General features: G+C 38.0%; 1 protein-coding gene across 1 annotated transcript; it reads right to left on the reverse strand.

Annotated features, from left to right (window-relative positions):
- Positions 1-4010: 4010 nt before the first annotated feature.
- On the reverse strand, positions 4011-14598 carry LOC139153714 (vomeronasal type-2 receptor 26-like). The gene is made up of 6 exons (XM_070728018.1): positions 14540-14598; positions 12590-12881; positions 10501-11355; positions 9200-9427; positions 8067-8193; positions 4011-4906 (listed from the first exon to the last, which is right to left on the reverse strand). The coding sequence occupies exons 1-6, from the start codon at positions 14596-14598 to the stop codon at positions 4011-4013; spliced, it is 2457 nt and encodes an 818-aa protein (XP_070584119.1).
- Between the last annotated feature and the right edge of the window lie 216 nt (positions 14599-14814).

The raw sequence follows: 14814 nt of genomic DNA on the forward strand, positions 1-14814 counted from the left end.
ACTCCAAGACCCCGCCTACAAACCTCTAAGCACAGATCCTACCACCTACCTGGAAAAAACCACCAAATCCAAAATAAAAGCTTCTCCCATCAGTCAAGAAATCCAGCAAAGAATCATCCCCAGAGAAAAATCATCCAGATGCCCCAAGCTCTATGGCCTCCCCAAGATACACAAAGAAGGAACACCACTCAGACCCATAGTCAGCTCCATAGGCTCACCCCTACAGAATCTTGCCAAATTTCTCGCCAAACAACTCCAGCCCTATGCAGAATCCATCATGTCTCATGTACAAAACTCATTCCACTTCATAGAAATCATAAAGGAACAAAACCTACAACCCAGTGACCTTCTCGTAAGCTTTGATGTCATATCTCTCTTCACCCAAGTGCCTATCAAAGAAGCCCTGACAGCCATCCAAAACAAATACAACCCCCCGAAGCACATCTTAGATCTGACCAACCATTGCCTGATGAATACATACTTCATCCACAATGGACAAAGATACAAACAGATAGAAGGAGCCCCCATGGGATCACCCCTGTCCCCCGTCATCGCAAACTTATACATGGAATATTTTGAAACCAATGCCTTGGACAAATCTGAATACAAACCCAAACTCTGGCTTAGATATGTAGATGACACCTTCGTAATTTGGCCACATGGGAAAGAAAAACTGGACAGCTTTCTCACACATCTCAACAGCCTACACCCCAAAATACAATTCACCATGGAAATAGAAACCAACAACAAACTTCCCTTCCTGGATGTCCTAATCTACAAAAAACCCAATGGCTCCCTAGGACACACCGTCTACCAGAAGAAGACACACACCAACCGCTACTTGAACGCAAAATCCCACCACCACCCCGCACAGATCAATTCCGTAGCCAAGACCCTCATTTCCAGAACCCAACGCCTAGCCGACAAAGACCACCTGGAACCTGAATTACACAGTCTCACAAATGTATTAATTTCCAATGGATTCCAAAGAGAGGCAATCAACAACTTAATCCAAAAAGAGACACCCCCCAAGAACCAAGACACAGAACAGGACAATGGCATCGCCCTCCTCCCTTACATCAAGGGCACCACAGATAAAATCAGTAAAATTCTCCGCAGACACAACATAAAGACAGCCTTTGGTACAGATAAAAAAATAGCCAACATCCTAAGAAACCCAAAAGACAATATCCAACTTGAAAACCAGGGAGTTTATCAAATACCATGTAAAATCTGCCCAGCCACATATATTGGACAAACAAACAGGAGAGTTAATGCACGTGTTGCAGAACATAAGAATGCATTAAAGAAAAAAGAAAAAACCTCCTCCCTTTTCCAACACTTCAAAACCACAGGACATGAAATTGATTTTGACAGTACCAAATTAATTTCCAAAACAGAACACTACAGCAAAAGAATAATCATGGAAGCGATCGAGATAGAAAAACATCCCCAAAATATGAACAAGCGGGATGATACCTCTCGCTTACCAGACATCTGGAAACCAGCCCTCAAACATATCCCAGCCACAGAAACCAGACTCAGGACACACATTGTAAAGCAATCAAGCAGCCTACAAGTTCTAACTACACAGGACATCACGCCTAATCTACAACCATTAACTAACCAGCATACCTCAGCTACATCAACGACCCCAATTGTTACCCCTCTGACTCACCAGGAAGTTTCTACACAGCAGGCAATTACTGAGCCATCAAACCACACCCAGCCACCAGTATTTATAGAAGGAATGCAGCTCAGGTCTCGCAGTCTTCGCCTGAGAAAAAGGACAGAAACACCAGCCTGAAGATGATGAGTGAGACCTCATCGAAACGTCGCCAGAAATTTCCAAATCCTACACGGGAAGAAACCCGAATATACCAAGACCGTCATATATATATATATATATATATATATATATATATATATATATATATATATATATATATATATGTATATATACACACACACACACACACACACACACATAGTAAAATACATGATGAAGTTTATAGAGGAGATACTCATAGTAAAATATATCTAAGAAAGAATAGAAAAGAAGATATAGTAATAGAACATATCAATGAAAGAAGAAGAGATATAGGAATAGAAGAAAGGTATAGGAGATATAGGAGAGCAATAGGACAGGGGACGGAAGGCACTCTAGTACACTTGTACTCGCCCCTTACTGACCTCTTAGGAATCTGGATAATGCTTTTTCAACTCAGACTTCAGTGAAGTCTACTTGGGTTAGGTCCTTGAGGGAGTTTGAGGTGCGATTGGTGAAATTGGGGGATGAGGCATTGCTGTTAACAAAGACAGAGCCAAAGAAAGAGTTGAGGAGGTTGTCTTTGGATGAATCATCGTGATATTCTTTGTTGTTGGGTCCTTTGAGAGGTGAGATAGGTCTAGAGTCTTTGAGTTTATTGTTGACAAAGTTGTAGAAAGCTCTATTAGATTTGGTGCATAGGAGGTTTTCCTCTTGTTTGCTGTAGTAGTTCAGGCATTCTGCTTTTATTTGATTGCAAATGCTTGTATATCGGCTTTTGAAGTTGGAAACTTGTCCTTTTTTGTTTTTCCTCCAGAGAGATTTTTTTCTTGTTTGTAATTTTCTTATTGAGATGGGGAGGTTAATTTTTTTGTTTATGGTACATGTTAGAGGTACATGAAGTCTGATGATAATTCTCATTTCGAGTAGGTTGGCAATGGTGATCACATGATCACAACACGACCGCAGCTTCCTGTGATTGCATAGAATTTCTCTAACAATGGAACTGAGACTGCTGGATCTGTTGTGACAGGACATCAAGAATTTAGCAATACAGTCCCTCTTCCCAATTACCATCAGTGAGCAAGGACTACTCATAATATTTTCTTTCCCAAACCCATATTTGAAAAAATGGAAGTCAGGGAGAAATTTTTTTTTTTACAAGGTCATGGAATCTGCAACTCTATATTTTGATGAAGCAAAAGATCCTAGGTTAGAACTGATGATTACATAGAGGATCTAGACCACTTTAATTGTGTAAGTCAACAAATTACTTGGAGAGTATCTGCCAATTCAGGAGAACAAAGTATCTGCCAATTCAGAAGAATAAAGGAAAGAAATTGTGTACTCTTCAAAACTCTTCAAAATGTAATGCTTCAAAATGTAATGCTGTAGGCCAGAGATTGGCAACACTCAAAGAGCCATTTGCACATGTTTCCAACAGGAAAAAACATACCGGGAGCCACAAAACCTGGGTAGTGTGCCCAACTTAATATCACTCACTCCCACCCAATCACATGACTCCCTAGCCACGCCTACGCAGCCAATCATTAGGACAGATTCTCTCTCTTTGTGTGTGTCCTATAATGGCCTTAAAAACATGGCTTTGCTGGCAAGCCTGGGGCAACTGAGCATTACATGCTGCTCTGGCCAGTAGCTATGAATGTGTGGTGTATGAATGTTTAATATTGGGGTTTTAAATTGTATTTCATTATTGTGTTTTTGTATTGCTGAGTCCACTTGGAGAAGGGTGGCCTATAAATTGAACTAACTAACTAAAATAAATTTACCATGTTATGTGAACTCATTGGCTATACTTTGTAAATCAGAATTTATTTGTTTGTTTGTTTATTTGTTTGTTTGTTTATTAGATTTATATGCCGCCCTTCTAGAGGTGATTTACAACAGAATCAATTAATAATAATAATAATAATAATAATAATAATAATAATAATAATAATAATAATTTATTAGATTTGCATGCCATCCCTCTCTGAAGACTCGTGGTGACTCAATAAACCATGGTTAATCAAACAATTATTTGTGTCATTGCAGATACAATCTATAAACATGCTATAAGAATTGCATTCAAAATATACTCTGTTTCACAACTGCATATTTTTGGTTTAAAAACTAAAGAACTAATTTTCAATGTTCTTCAAGATGGTCAGTAGCCCTTTAATCAGGCAATAAGGATTCTGACACAATTTAGAGAACTTACAGTGCACCAAATAAATCAGCTTCATTTCTTTATCAACTGCTCCTTTCTGTTCAAATCAGGCCTCAGAACAATAATGTAACATTTGGGGAAAAAGATGCAACCCAGTAATCCAGCTGCAGAAGCCAAAATGGAAAAGATTTCCACAGCTACCATGTACTTTCCCTTAGAGCTCAGATAGGTGGGAACAAAGGATATCCAGACACTGCAAAAGACCAACATGCTGAAGGTGATAAATTTGGCTTCATTAAAGCTATCAGGTAACTTCCTAGCTAAGAAGGCAACTGAAAAGCTGACAGCAGTCAAGAATCCCAAAAAACTAAGAACAGTATAGAACATAGTGGTAGAACCTTCTTTACATTCTAGGACAATTTTTTCAGCCATCGAATGCATGTCTGAATCTGGGAATGGGGGTGAAATTGCCAACCACACTGCACAAATGGAGAATTGTGTCAAAGAGCATGAAAGAACTATAATGTTGGCCAACCTTTTCCCCACCCATTTCCTCATTTTGGAACCTGGCTTGGTGGCCATGAAAGCAAGAACCACTATGGTTGTTTTTCCCAATATGCAAGAAAGGGCTACAGAAAATATTATGCCAAAAGCAGTTTGTCGCAGGAGACATTTTCCTTGGTTAGGTTGTCCAATGAAGAGCAAAGTGCAAAGGAAGGAGAGGAGAAGAGCAATGAGAAGAATGTAGGTGAGGTTCCTATTGTTGGCTTTTACAATGGGGGTGTTCCGTTGCTTAATGAAGATTGCCAGGACTGTACCTGAGGTGAAAGAAAAGAAGGAAGTAATAGATGTCAGGCTAATTCCCAGAGACTCTTCATGAGACAAAAATGTGATCTGTTTTGGAATGCAAAATTTATGAGCTTTGTTTGGGTACTGATCTTCTGAACATGGGAAACAGTCATCTGCATCTGGAAAATAAATTATTGCAGTCGTGTGTTTAATGTTATAGAAAACAATCCATTACCAAATTGGTCATCATTTCAGAGATATTTCCTTTCCGGACAGTGAGCATTTGAAAACAAACTTCCTTCCTTCCTTCCTTCCTGCCCCCCCCCCCTCTCTCTCCCTCCCTCCCTTGTAATTGAGCCCTGGTGACCTTGAGATTAATGGGCTAATTGAGGTTCCAAAGAAAGTTGGGGTATTTTTTCATTGGTTCTGCTGCATGGCCCTGCCAGAGCCCTCACTGTTACTGGAATATAGAGGTAGCAGAGAGTTTCAATAGAATTGAATAGGGTTAGGCCCATGCAGGTCTACAGAGAGGGGCAGCATATAAATCTAATAAATAATTAATAATAATTTTTAAAAATATCATCTGATTGAACCATGCATTCTCTTTGCCTTATGGAGAATTGGAGATAATTGAAAAGATTCAAGAGATATTTAGAGCATTGCTGGAGAAAGGCAAGAGATGAATCTGAACAATAACAAGCTAGTTACTATTTAAATGTGTATCATTTTTCAAAAATGGACACATACAATTCATAACTTTTGTTCAGTCTCCCATCCTATTTTAGGGATGGTGGTTGTGCTGCTGCTCCAGAAGATCCTTGATTAAACAATAAACAATAAGAAGAAAATCAAGGAAACTATCACTACACTAAAAAATGAAGATGGTAAGGAAATCACAGACAACAGAGACAAAGCACATCTGCTTAACAAAATGAGACCACCTACCAACCAACCTGCAAGTCTGCAACAAATAGCCCCGGAACTGAACTCAACATAGACAAAAACACAATAAGGGACTACTTGTGGGAGCTCAATGAGTACAAATCACCAGGGCCCGATGGACTTCACCCCAGAGTCCTAAAAGAACTGGCAGAACCACTTCTCCTCATCTATCAAAAATCCTGGACACTGGAGACCTTCCGGAAGACTGGAAATGAGCTGACGTAGTCCCCATCCACAAAAAAAGGTAAAAAGACTGATCCAGGCAACTACAGACCAATCAGCCTGACTTCTATACCTGGAAAAACACTGGAGAAAATAATTAAAAAATAACTTTGCCACTTCCTAGAAGCAGACAACATTATATCCAAAAGCCAGCATGGGTTTGTCAGAAACAAATCATGCCAAACCAACCTCACATCATTTTTCAACACCATAACCAAATCAGTGGACCAACACAACGCAGTAGACCTCATATACTTGGACTTCAGCAAAGCTTTTGGTAAAGTTGACCACAATCTCCTAATCCACAAATTAGAAAAAAATGGGGTTGGTTACAACACATGCAGATGGATAAACAGTTGGCTGTCCAACCGTATGCAATGAGTTGTCCTCAATGGTTCCAAATTCACATGGAAGAAGGTAGGCAGTGGGATAGCACAGGGTTCCGTCCTGGGCCCTGTACTCTTCAATATTTTCATCAATGACCTGGACGTGGGAGTAGAAGGAGAACTAATCAAATTCACAGACGACACCAAGCTGGCAGGGGTAGCCAACACCCTAGAGGATAGGCTCAAAATACAGAAAGATCTAGACAGATTAACACTATGGGCCCACACGAACAACATGAAGTTCAATGTTGTCAAGAGCAAAGTCCTTCACCTTGGTAAAAAAAAAACTAGACACACATACAGCCTGGGAGAAGCCCACACTTGGCAGCAGTGATTGCGAGAGAGATCTTGGAGTCTTGGTGGATAATCAACTAAACATGAGCCAGCAATGTGCAGCAGCGGCCAAAAAAGCCAACACCATCCTAAGTTGCATCAACAGAGGGATACACTCCAAGACCAGAGAAGTATTAATACCACTCTACTACGCCCTGGCCAGACCACATCTGGAGTACTGCATCCAGTTCTGGTCACCACACTTCAAAAGAGGTATTGAAACTCTGGAGAAGGTGCAGAAAAGAGCAACCAAAATGATTAGGGGACTCGAAACCAACACTTACGAAGAGAGATTGCGGGAATTGGGCATGGATAGCCTAGAGAAAAGGAGGGCCAGAGGGGACATGATAGCTGTATACAGGTATATGAGGGGTTGCCACAGAGAGGAGGGGGTCATTCTATTCTCCAGAGCACAAGAGGGGCGGACGAGGAACAATGGCTGGAAGCTGACCAAGGAGAGATTCAACCTAGAACTAAGGAAAACTTCCTGACAGTCAGAGCGATCAACCATTGGAACAACCTGCCTGCGTAGGTTGTGAACTCCCCAACTCTGGACACTTTCAAGAGGAGATTGGACTGCCACTTGGCTGGGGTGCTTTAGGATTCCTGCTCGGGCAGGGGGTTGGACTTGGTGACCTACATGGTCCCTTTTAACTCTAACAATCAATCAATCAATCAATCAATCAACAAACAAACAAACAAACAAACAAACAAACAAACAAACAAACAAACAAACAAACAAACAATCTGGATCTGCTCCAGTCAGGTTTCAGTCCTGGATATGGGAAATAAATGGTATTGGTCATTCTTTTGGATTATATCTGGAGAGAATGGGATAGGGATAGTGCATCCATTATTGACCATGGTACCATTTTGAGATGGTTATGAGAACTGTGAAAGGAAAGAACAGCTCTGGTCTGGCTCACTTCCTTCCTCTTTGGCCAATTCCAAAGGGAGCAAGATTTTCAGCCTGCAGTAGCAACTACGGGGTTGCTATATGACTCAGTGCTTTATCTGTATATTTGTAGTATCTACATGAAGTGACTTTAATTGTTATCACATAAAGATAAAGGAGTTTATCAGCAAGCTGAGTATATTCAAGTGAATATCTTCCTCTTGGGCAAAGTAACTAATACTGTGCATGTTCTTTCTTAGCATTTCCATGTCAGTTCAGTGAAGCAGTGGAAATGATGTGCTGATATCTTGAAGCCGTAATGGTCTGGATGGGGGTTAACAGGTTAAAACTCAATCCTGACAAGATTTCCCAAAGTAAAAAAGATGACATGATATTTGAATAGACATCTAAGTAATCAACATCTCTACTGTATTATGAATTATGACAAACGAATTATGGACAAATTTATAAAGAGATGGTAAACTACTATTTATAATTAAAGATAATATAAAACATTGCACAAAATATATAGCAATGAAATCTCTGATTTATATCTCTTACCTGTCTTGTTTGAAAATTTTCCTTCTGGACATTTAAGGCAATCATAGCAGCAAAAGGGTTTGCCTTCTATTTTTATTTTGCTGCAACCTGATAAGCATGGAGGGTTGCACAAAGAAAATGGCTGTACCTTTCGGATATTAAGAAGAAAAATTGAGAAATTATTACTTAATAATTCCAAAATTCTTGCATTAAAGATTTGACTAGTATTTAAGGCATATGCAGTGGTACTTTGGAATTCAGCTGTTTTGAAACTCATTAAATTCATCATTTGTTTGATACTCAAAAGAAGCTAACATTTAACTTATTTATTTTATTTATTTATATTTTATTTTATTAAATTTATATGCTGCCCAACTACCAAAGGAGCTGGGCAGCTTAACAACAGAATGAAATATTTAAAATGTCTTAAACGTTAAAACACTTTAAAACCCATGCATATAATTCCATGGCCAGATCTCACTGATTACAACTGCGAGATCAATGGCCTCAAGCCTGCTAGAAAAGCCAGGTCTTAACTGCTTTTTGGAAGGCCAATATGGTGGCGCAGTCCTGACCTCCGGAGGTAACTGGTTCCAGAGAACCGGGGCAGCCACAGAGAAGGCCCTCCCCCATGGGCCCGCCACCCCACCATTCCTAACTGTATTTACTACATGATGCTAATTAAATAAAGCTGACTTCATAATAGGAGTGTTTTGGTAGTGAAGGCAATTGAACCCACTACTAGAGGGTTTGGAATCTGGCTTGGAAAACTGTTAATATACTTGTATCTGTTATACAGGGATGTTGCAGATTGCAATTTTTAGGAAGCTATATATCACAAAAGTGTGCCACTTTACAAAGTGTTGCTATTAGATGTCATGCTTCAAAAATCCCCACATTTCCAGAAATCATGTGAACTCTGAATCAGAGGGGGTTTTTTTGTTATATTTTGTAAATTCCCTTTTATAGAAATATCTCTTCTAATCAGTGCAAAATTTTGCCTTTAAAAAAAAATTAAGGTAATGTTCACAAGTCATTTTGAGAAAAGAGTCACCGTATGCCTGTAATTCCAAAAGAACTTTCTGAGCATTGAAATAGTAAATAAAAATAAAATTAAAAAAATCACTATGGTTTGATATTTGTACCAAAACTACCTGGTTAAACATGGCAGGCCATATTATCTTCTCTGTAGAAATAGTAAGAAGATTTTTGGGGAAAGTCACAGGAGCTATATTTCCAATTTTGATTCGGTGAAATGATTGGTTGGGGAAGGTGACCCAGTTGATAACATCAAATCCAGTTGCTAACTCTCCTCTTTCATCAAAGGAAATCATTTTTCCAGCACTGTTGTTAAATGAAACAGTTTTCAGATACCAATGGAACTAAATGGAAATCATTAAAAGAAATTTATGACAATTGCAAGTAATGAGCAAGTATGAATGAAGGATCTTTCATAAATTAAGTGTTATCCTTGTAATGCAGACCAATAAGATATATAAAGTGAGGAATATTTTTGTTATGGGATATGATAACAGAAACTTGAATACATGTAGGAATTTTCTTCTAAGGCAGAATTAGTCTCTCTCCCACTCACTCTTTCTTTCTGGGACTAAATTATCATTTATTTTGTGTTAACTGTCCTTCTAATGGCTTTTGCATCCTTTCTAAAAAACATTTAGGTATTTTGAATTCCTTTAGTATTCCCATGCATATTGGAAGCAAAATTATAATCTATGTCAGTTGGTCCAATCCTGGCATCCTGGTTATTTGCTGTTGCTCACAAGCTTTGGTGTCCTTAAAACATTATGAGTATTTGAACTATGAAAAACCAAATAAAAATTGTAGTGATCTGCCTATTAATCTGTTCAATGCCTTTCTTTCTTTCTTTCTTTCTTTCTTTCTTTCTTTCTTTCTTTCTTTCTTTCTTTCTTTCTCTTTCTCTCTCTCTCTCTTTCTTTCTTTCTTTCTTTCTCCCACAATGCTGTAGTACAATCCACGAGCAGGAACTTCAGATCAGGAACAAATGACAAACCACCCAGATAATCAGCCACAGTTTGCCTTGGCCCCGTTCCCTTTTTATGCTGTTTAGCTCTCATTAAGGGAACCACACCCAGCCCAGGTGTGTTTATCCTACTTCTTAAAGCGACCCCTTCTTTGTAAGGCCCTACGGCTGCGTAAATTGATGTATTGTCCTGCAGACGAGCTGAGAGAAGATAAATTGTCTGACGAATTGCCAGCCCCTTCCCCTGAACTGTCTGCCAATTTGTCCTGGCTCTCTGCCCCATCTTCCTGACTGCTGGCTACATCTTCCTGGCTGTCAGCTGCATCATCCTGGCTGTCAGCCAGGCTTTCACAGTCACTGTGTGCCACGTCTCCCCCATCTGTGGGGGCAACAGCTGGCCCAGGCCCAAACACAACATGTATAAAGGGGTATTTTGATTCATGTCATTTTTACCTGCCAGGACTGTTGACTGAGTGTCTGGATTTCCCAAGCATTTCTTCTTTTTCTGCTCTTTGATGAAAGGATGGCTTGCAGAGAATGGGCCACTGCATAGACAGCATTATAAATGCTATAACTCTGTCCAGTTATACTAGATTCAATGACAGATTCAGGAAGGGTCTCTAGTGACTCCTCACCAGTGCATTGATTATCACTGTCTACATCTAACCCAGCATTTGGGAAAGAGCATTCAAATGCATATTCCCAAAACACTCTTGTCAAACTGTCCTCTTCTGAAGAAGAAGGCTTTCTCATCTGAATATATTTCTTGAACCCTAATATCTCCTTTGAGGAAACTGCCAATGATAGTGCACCATGGATGAAATCCAGGCCCCTGTCTCTTTGAAATGGGACTGATGTGAATTCCATTTGTGCTGGCATTACCCAAACTTTGTCTTTCCTCTTCATTGGCATGTCTTCGTATTCTGAGATAAATGGTAACATTCTGAAAATTGTCATGTCTTCATTCTCACAATATATGATCACAACATTGGCAGTACTTCTCATAATAGCCTTATACAGCAAAACATAACCATTAAGTTGAACTTCAACATCATTGCTAACAGATTCCTTTGGCATTTCTTCCATGAAGTCAAAACAGATGCCTTTCTCAGAAAATATATCAAGCCTATTCTGTATAAACCTCTTTCCTTTTTCAGGGTTTTGGACAATAAGACCAATCCATCTCCACTGGAAGTGAAGCAACAATTGGACTATCCCCATAATTTGAAGATCTTCATTTGGAAATAATTGATTGAAGAAAGCAGCTTGAACATTGTCATCTATCTCTGCAGTTGAACCATATATCAGCTTTAAAAAGGAATTAGATTATTTATTTTATTTATTTATTTATTTATTTATTTATTTATTAGATTTGTATGCCGCCCCTTTCCGTGGACTCGGGGTGGCTCACAACACAATAAAACAATTCATAACAAATCTAATAATATACAATTTAAAATTTAAAATAGTTTAAAAAAACCCATTTTTAAGCAGACATACCTACAAACATACCATACATAAATTATATAGGCCCGGGGGAGATGTTTCAATTCCCCCACACCTGACAACAAAGGTGGGTCTTGAGAAGTCTACAAAAGGCAAGGAGGGTAGGGGCAGTTCTAATCTCTGGGGGGAGCTGGTTCCAGAGAGTTGGGGCCACCACAGAGAAGGCTCTTCCCCTGGGGCCTGCCAACCAACATTGTTTAGTTGACAGGACCCGGAGAAGGCCGACTCTGTGGGACCTAATCGGTCACTGGGATTCGTGCAGCAGAAGGCGGTCTCGGAGATATTCTGGTCTGATGCCATGAAGGGCTTTATAGGTCATAACCAACACTTTGAATTGTGCCCGGAAATTGATCGGCAACCAATGCAGACTGCGGAGTGGTGGTGTGACATGGGCATATTTGGGAAAGCCCATGATTGCTCTCGCAGCTGCATTCTGCACGATCTGAAGTTTCCAAACATTTTTCAAAGGTAGCCCCATGTAGAGAGCGTTACAGTACTCGAGCCTCGAGGTGATGAGGGCATGAATGACTGTGAGCAGTGAGTCCCGGTCCAAATAGGGTTGCAACTGGTGCACCAGGCGAACCTGGGCAAACGCGTCCCCCCCCTTATATACTTCCAAAAGACTTATGTCTATTTCAAGGATCTTATTTAAATGTTAATGTTTTCAAAACAAGGGCAGAGATGATTACTATTTGGGTATTCAATGACATAAATTACATGTACATTAGATATAAGCCACCCTGAGACTATGGAGAGGGGCGGCATACGAATCGAATCGAATCGAATCGAATCAAATCAAATCAAATCAAATCAAATCAAATCATTCTACCATTTTGAATAATTCCCTTCTGTTCCATCCTGGATGAAATAAATTTTTGATTTTGTAATTTTAACTATATGAGGCAATGTTGGATATCCCTTTGTTTTGAATGTTTCTGACACTAATAGATTCATAAAGATAAAATTTGGAATAAAAATTAAACTAAATGAAGAAATGCTGTATTTACAGTTGATTTCTTTCTTTATGGGCTCTTACCTGTGGGATCTTATATATACTCAGAATGTTTGACATGAACTGACCAATGTAAGCATTATGTCCTCCAATCACAGATATTAGATTGTCCTTAAGGTCACACTTATAGTTTGGGATGAATCTTCCCTTTGTAGAGAGAAGCTCCAAGGTAGCCAGATAGATCCATCTTGCCAGGACATAGCTATTGGATATATGGATACCGAGGGTAATGTTTGGCAAGATCCTGGAATTCTCATTGATTTCTTTGACTGCAAATTCCAAAGCCAAGATGTGCTGGTAGTTTTGCATGTGAAAGCTGAAATGAATTTTACAACATCTGTAATATGTTGCTTATATTGTGCAGGCCACAAGTACAGCTTGTATCCACTGATATAGGTGGATGCACTAGTATCAAACAAACTATTTGTTTAAAAGATTCAAGGAGGAGGTCAATTTTGAATATTCAAGATATTTCATTGAATGGGAAAAATATGGAGTATTAACTATAAATTAACATTAAAAACCTCTTAAAAAGAAAACCAGTACAAAATGTTTTATCGGTGGCATTTGCCACCAGCACAACTTTCTAAAATCTTTCCTAGTAGGTCACCTATATGTTGGGAATGCAAAAAAACCCCAAAACCCAGAAATATATTATCATATGTGGTGGACTTGTATGCAAAAAAAAAAATTGGCAAATAATTAGAAAATAGATAGAACAAATAATCACTCAAACAAACCATCTAAAACCAGAATTATTTTTATTTTGTTTTAACAGACAGCATCTTAAAAAAGAAGATAAATACTTAATTCTTCATTTAATAACGGCAGCAAGAATTATTTATGCCCAAATCTGGAAGAAAGAAACAGTTTCTACAACTTTAAATTTTATAGTTAAAGTTTGGAATGTGCAGAAATGATAAAAATGACTATGGAACTTAATGACAAAGATGAGTCAGATTTATGATTAAGCAGTAATGCATAATCATAAAGAATTACTTGGGAAAATATATACAATGATAAAATATGCATTAAGATAAAGAAAGGTATAGCTAGTTTAGTTTTGCTTGTAGTTGTTTTAATAATGTTAATTTGTTTATTATTTTTACTTTTAAAAAATACTTCAAAGTATGTAATAAATAAAATCTAGACTTTACAATGGGGGGGGGGGACAATATAGCCTGCATGATAAATCATTGAAGCATATATGAAATTAATTTGTTAATGAAAAAAGCGTGTACTAATTTATATACTTGAGACAAATATAGTCTGGTGTATAATTAATATAAATATAGTTACTTTAATGCTAATATAATGCTAATATATGTATATACTACTATTAATTTAATTTTCTTTGATTTTCATCTTACTATTGTTTTTTCTTTTTTAAAAGTGGAAAATTAATAAAAAATATTTAAAAAGATAAGAAAAGAAAGAGGTCAATGCAATATAACAATCTATATGCATCCAGGGAGCCTAATTGCAAAATGCAATAAACCTCAATAATTAATTGGGTTGGGGTTTTTTTCTGAATTTGAAGGTCTAGATTTTATTTTACGTCCTACCCTAATATCTACTTTACTTATTCAATACAGTGGAAATTTCTGAGGAATATTTGATACAATATTTGCATGTAGGACTAAATTGCTCTCAGGCACACCTTAACATATCACTGGTATGAAGCAATGCTTTGCAGGCATTTATTTGATTCAGCAAGTTATAGTCGTATGAACAAATGTATTAAAATTAAACTGATACCCACTAAGATGGTAGCAAAAAGGGTATTGGAAGCCACAGAAATAAAAGAGCAAAAGAAAATAAATTAAGTAACATAGAAATTGAAGCAATATTTTTAAGAAGAAAATGATAGTGTAGGATAGGCAATTTAACTTTCATCCTCCATCCTAATTCAATCATGTCACAGACTTTAACTGTTTTCTATATTTGCATTACTTGAAAACAGGAATTACATACAAGAAATCATCAACCAGTTCATTTGATGGATTTCTTCTGAATGTTATTTTTTCAGACATCATGTAAATTTGAGATGAAATGCCCGCAATGACCAAATCTTCTGAATGATATAGCTTGTGTTTAATAAAAGGCTGTTTTCCTCTAGAACATTTAGAAAGGGTTGTAATAGCTTCTACATAGAAGAACAATATTGCTACATGTGCAAATAATAATAGCATTTTGCAGGCCAATTTATCTCTCAGCCGTCTGTTCACTCCATTAGAATTAGGTACTTG

The sequence above is a fragment of the Erythrolamprus reginae genome, chromosome Z (genome assembly GCF_031021105.1).
Source record: "Erythrolamprus reginae isolate rEryReg1 chromosome Z, rEryReg1.hap1, whole genome shotgun sequence".
NCBI classification, from domain to species: domain Eukaryota; kingdom Metazoa; phylum Chordata; class Lepidosauria; order Squamata; family Dipsadidae; genus Erythrolamprus; species Erythrolamprus reginae.

Bases quoted from the DNA above. Each gene is read 5' to 3' on its own strand.
- LOC139153714 (XM_070728018.1), bottom strand. From the start codon at position 14,598: ATGTCTGAAAAAATAACATTCAGAAGAAATCCATCAAATGAACTGGTT. The intron at 9,428-10,500 runs GTAAAAATGACA...ATTTCCATTTAG, and splicing joins TCAGTCAACAGTCCTGGCAG to TTCCATTGGTATCTGAAAAC. The intron at 4,907-8,066 runs GTAAGAGATATA...TTTATTTTCCAG, and splicing joins AAAATTTTCAAACAAGACAG to ATGCAGATGACTGTTTCCCA.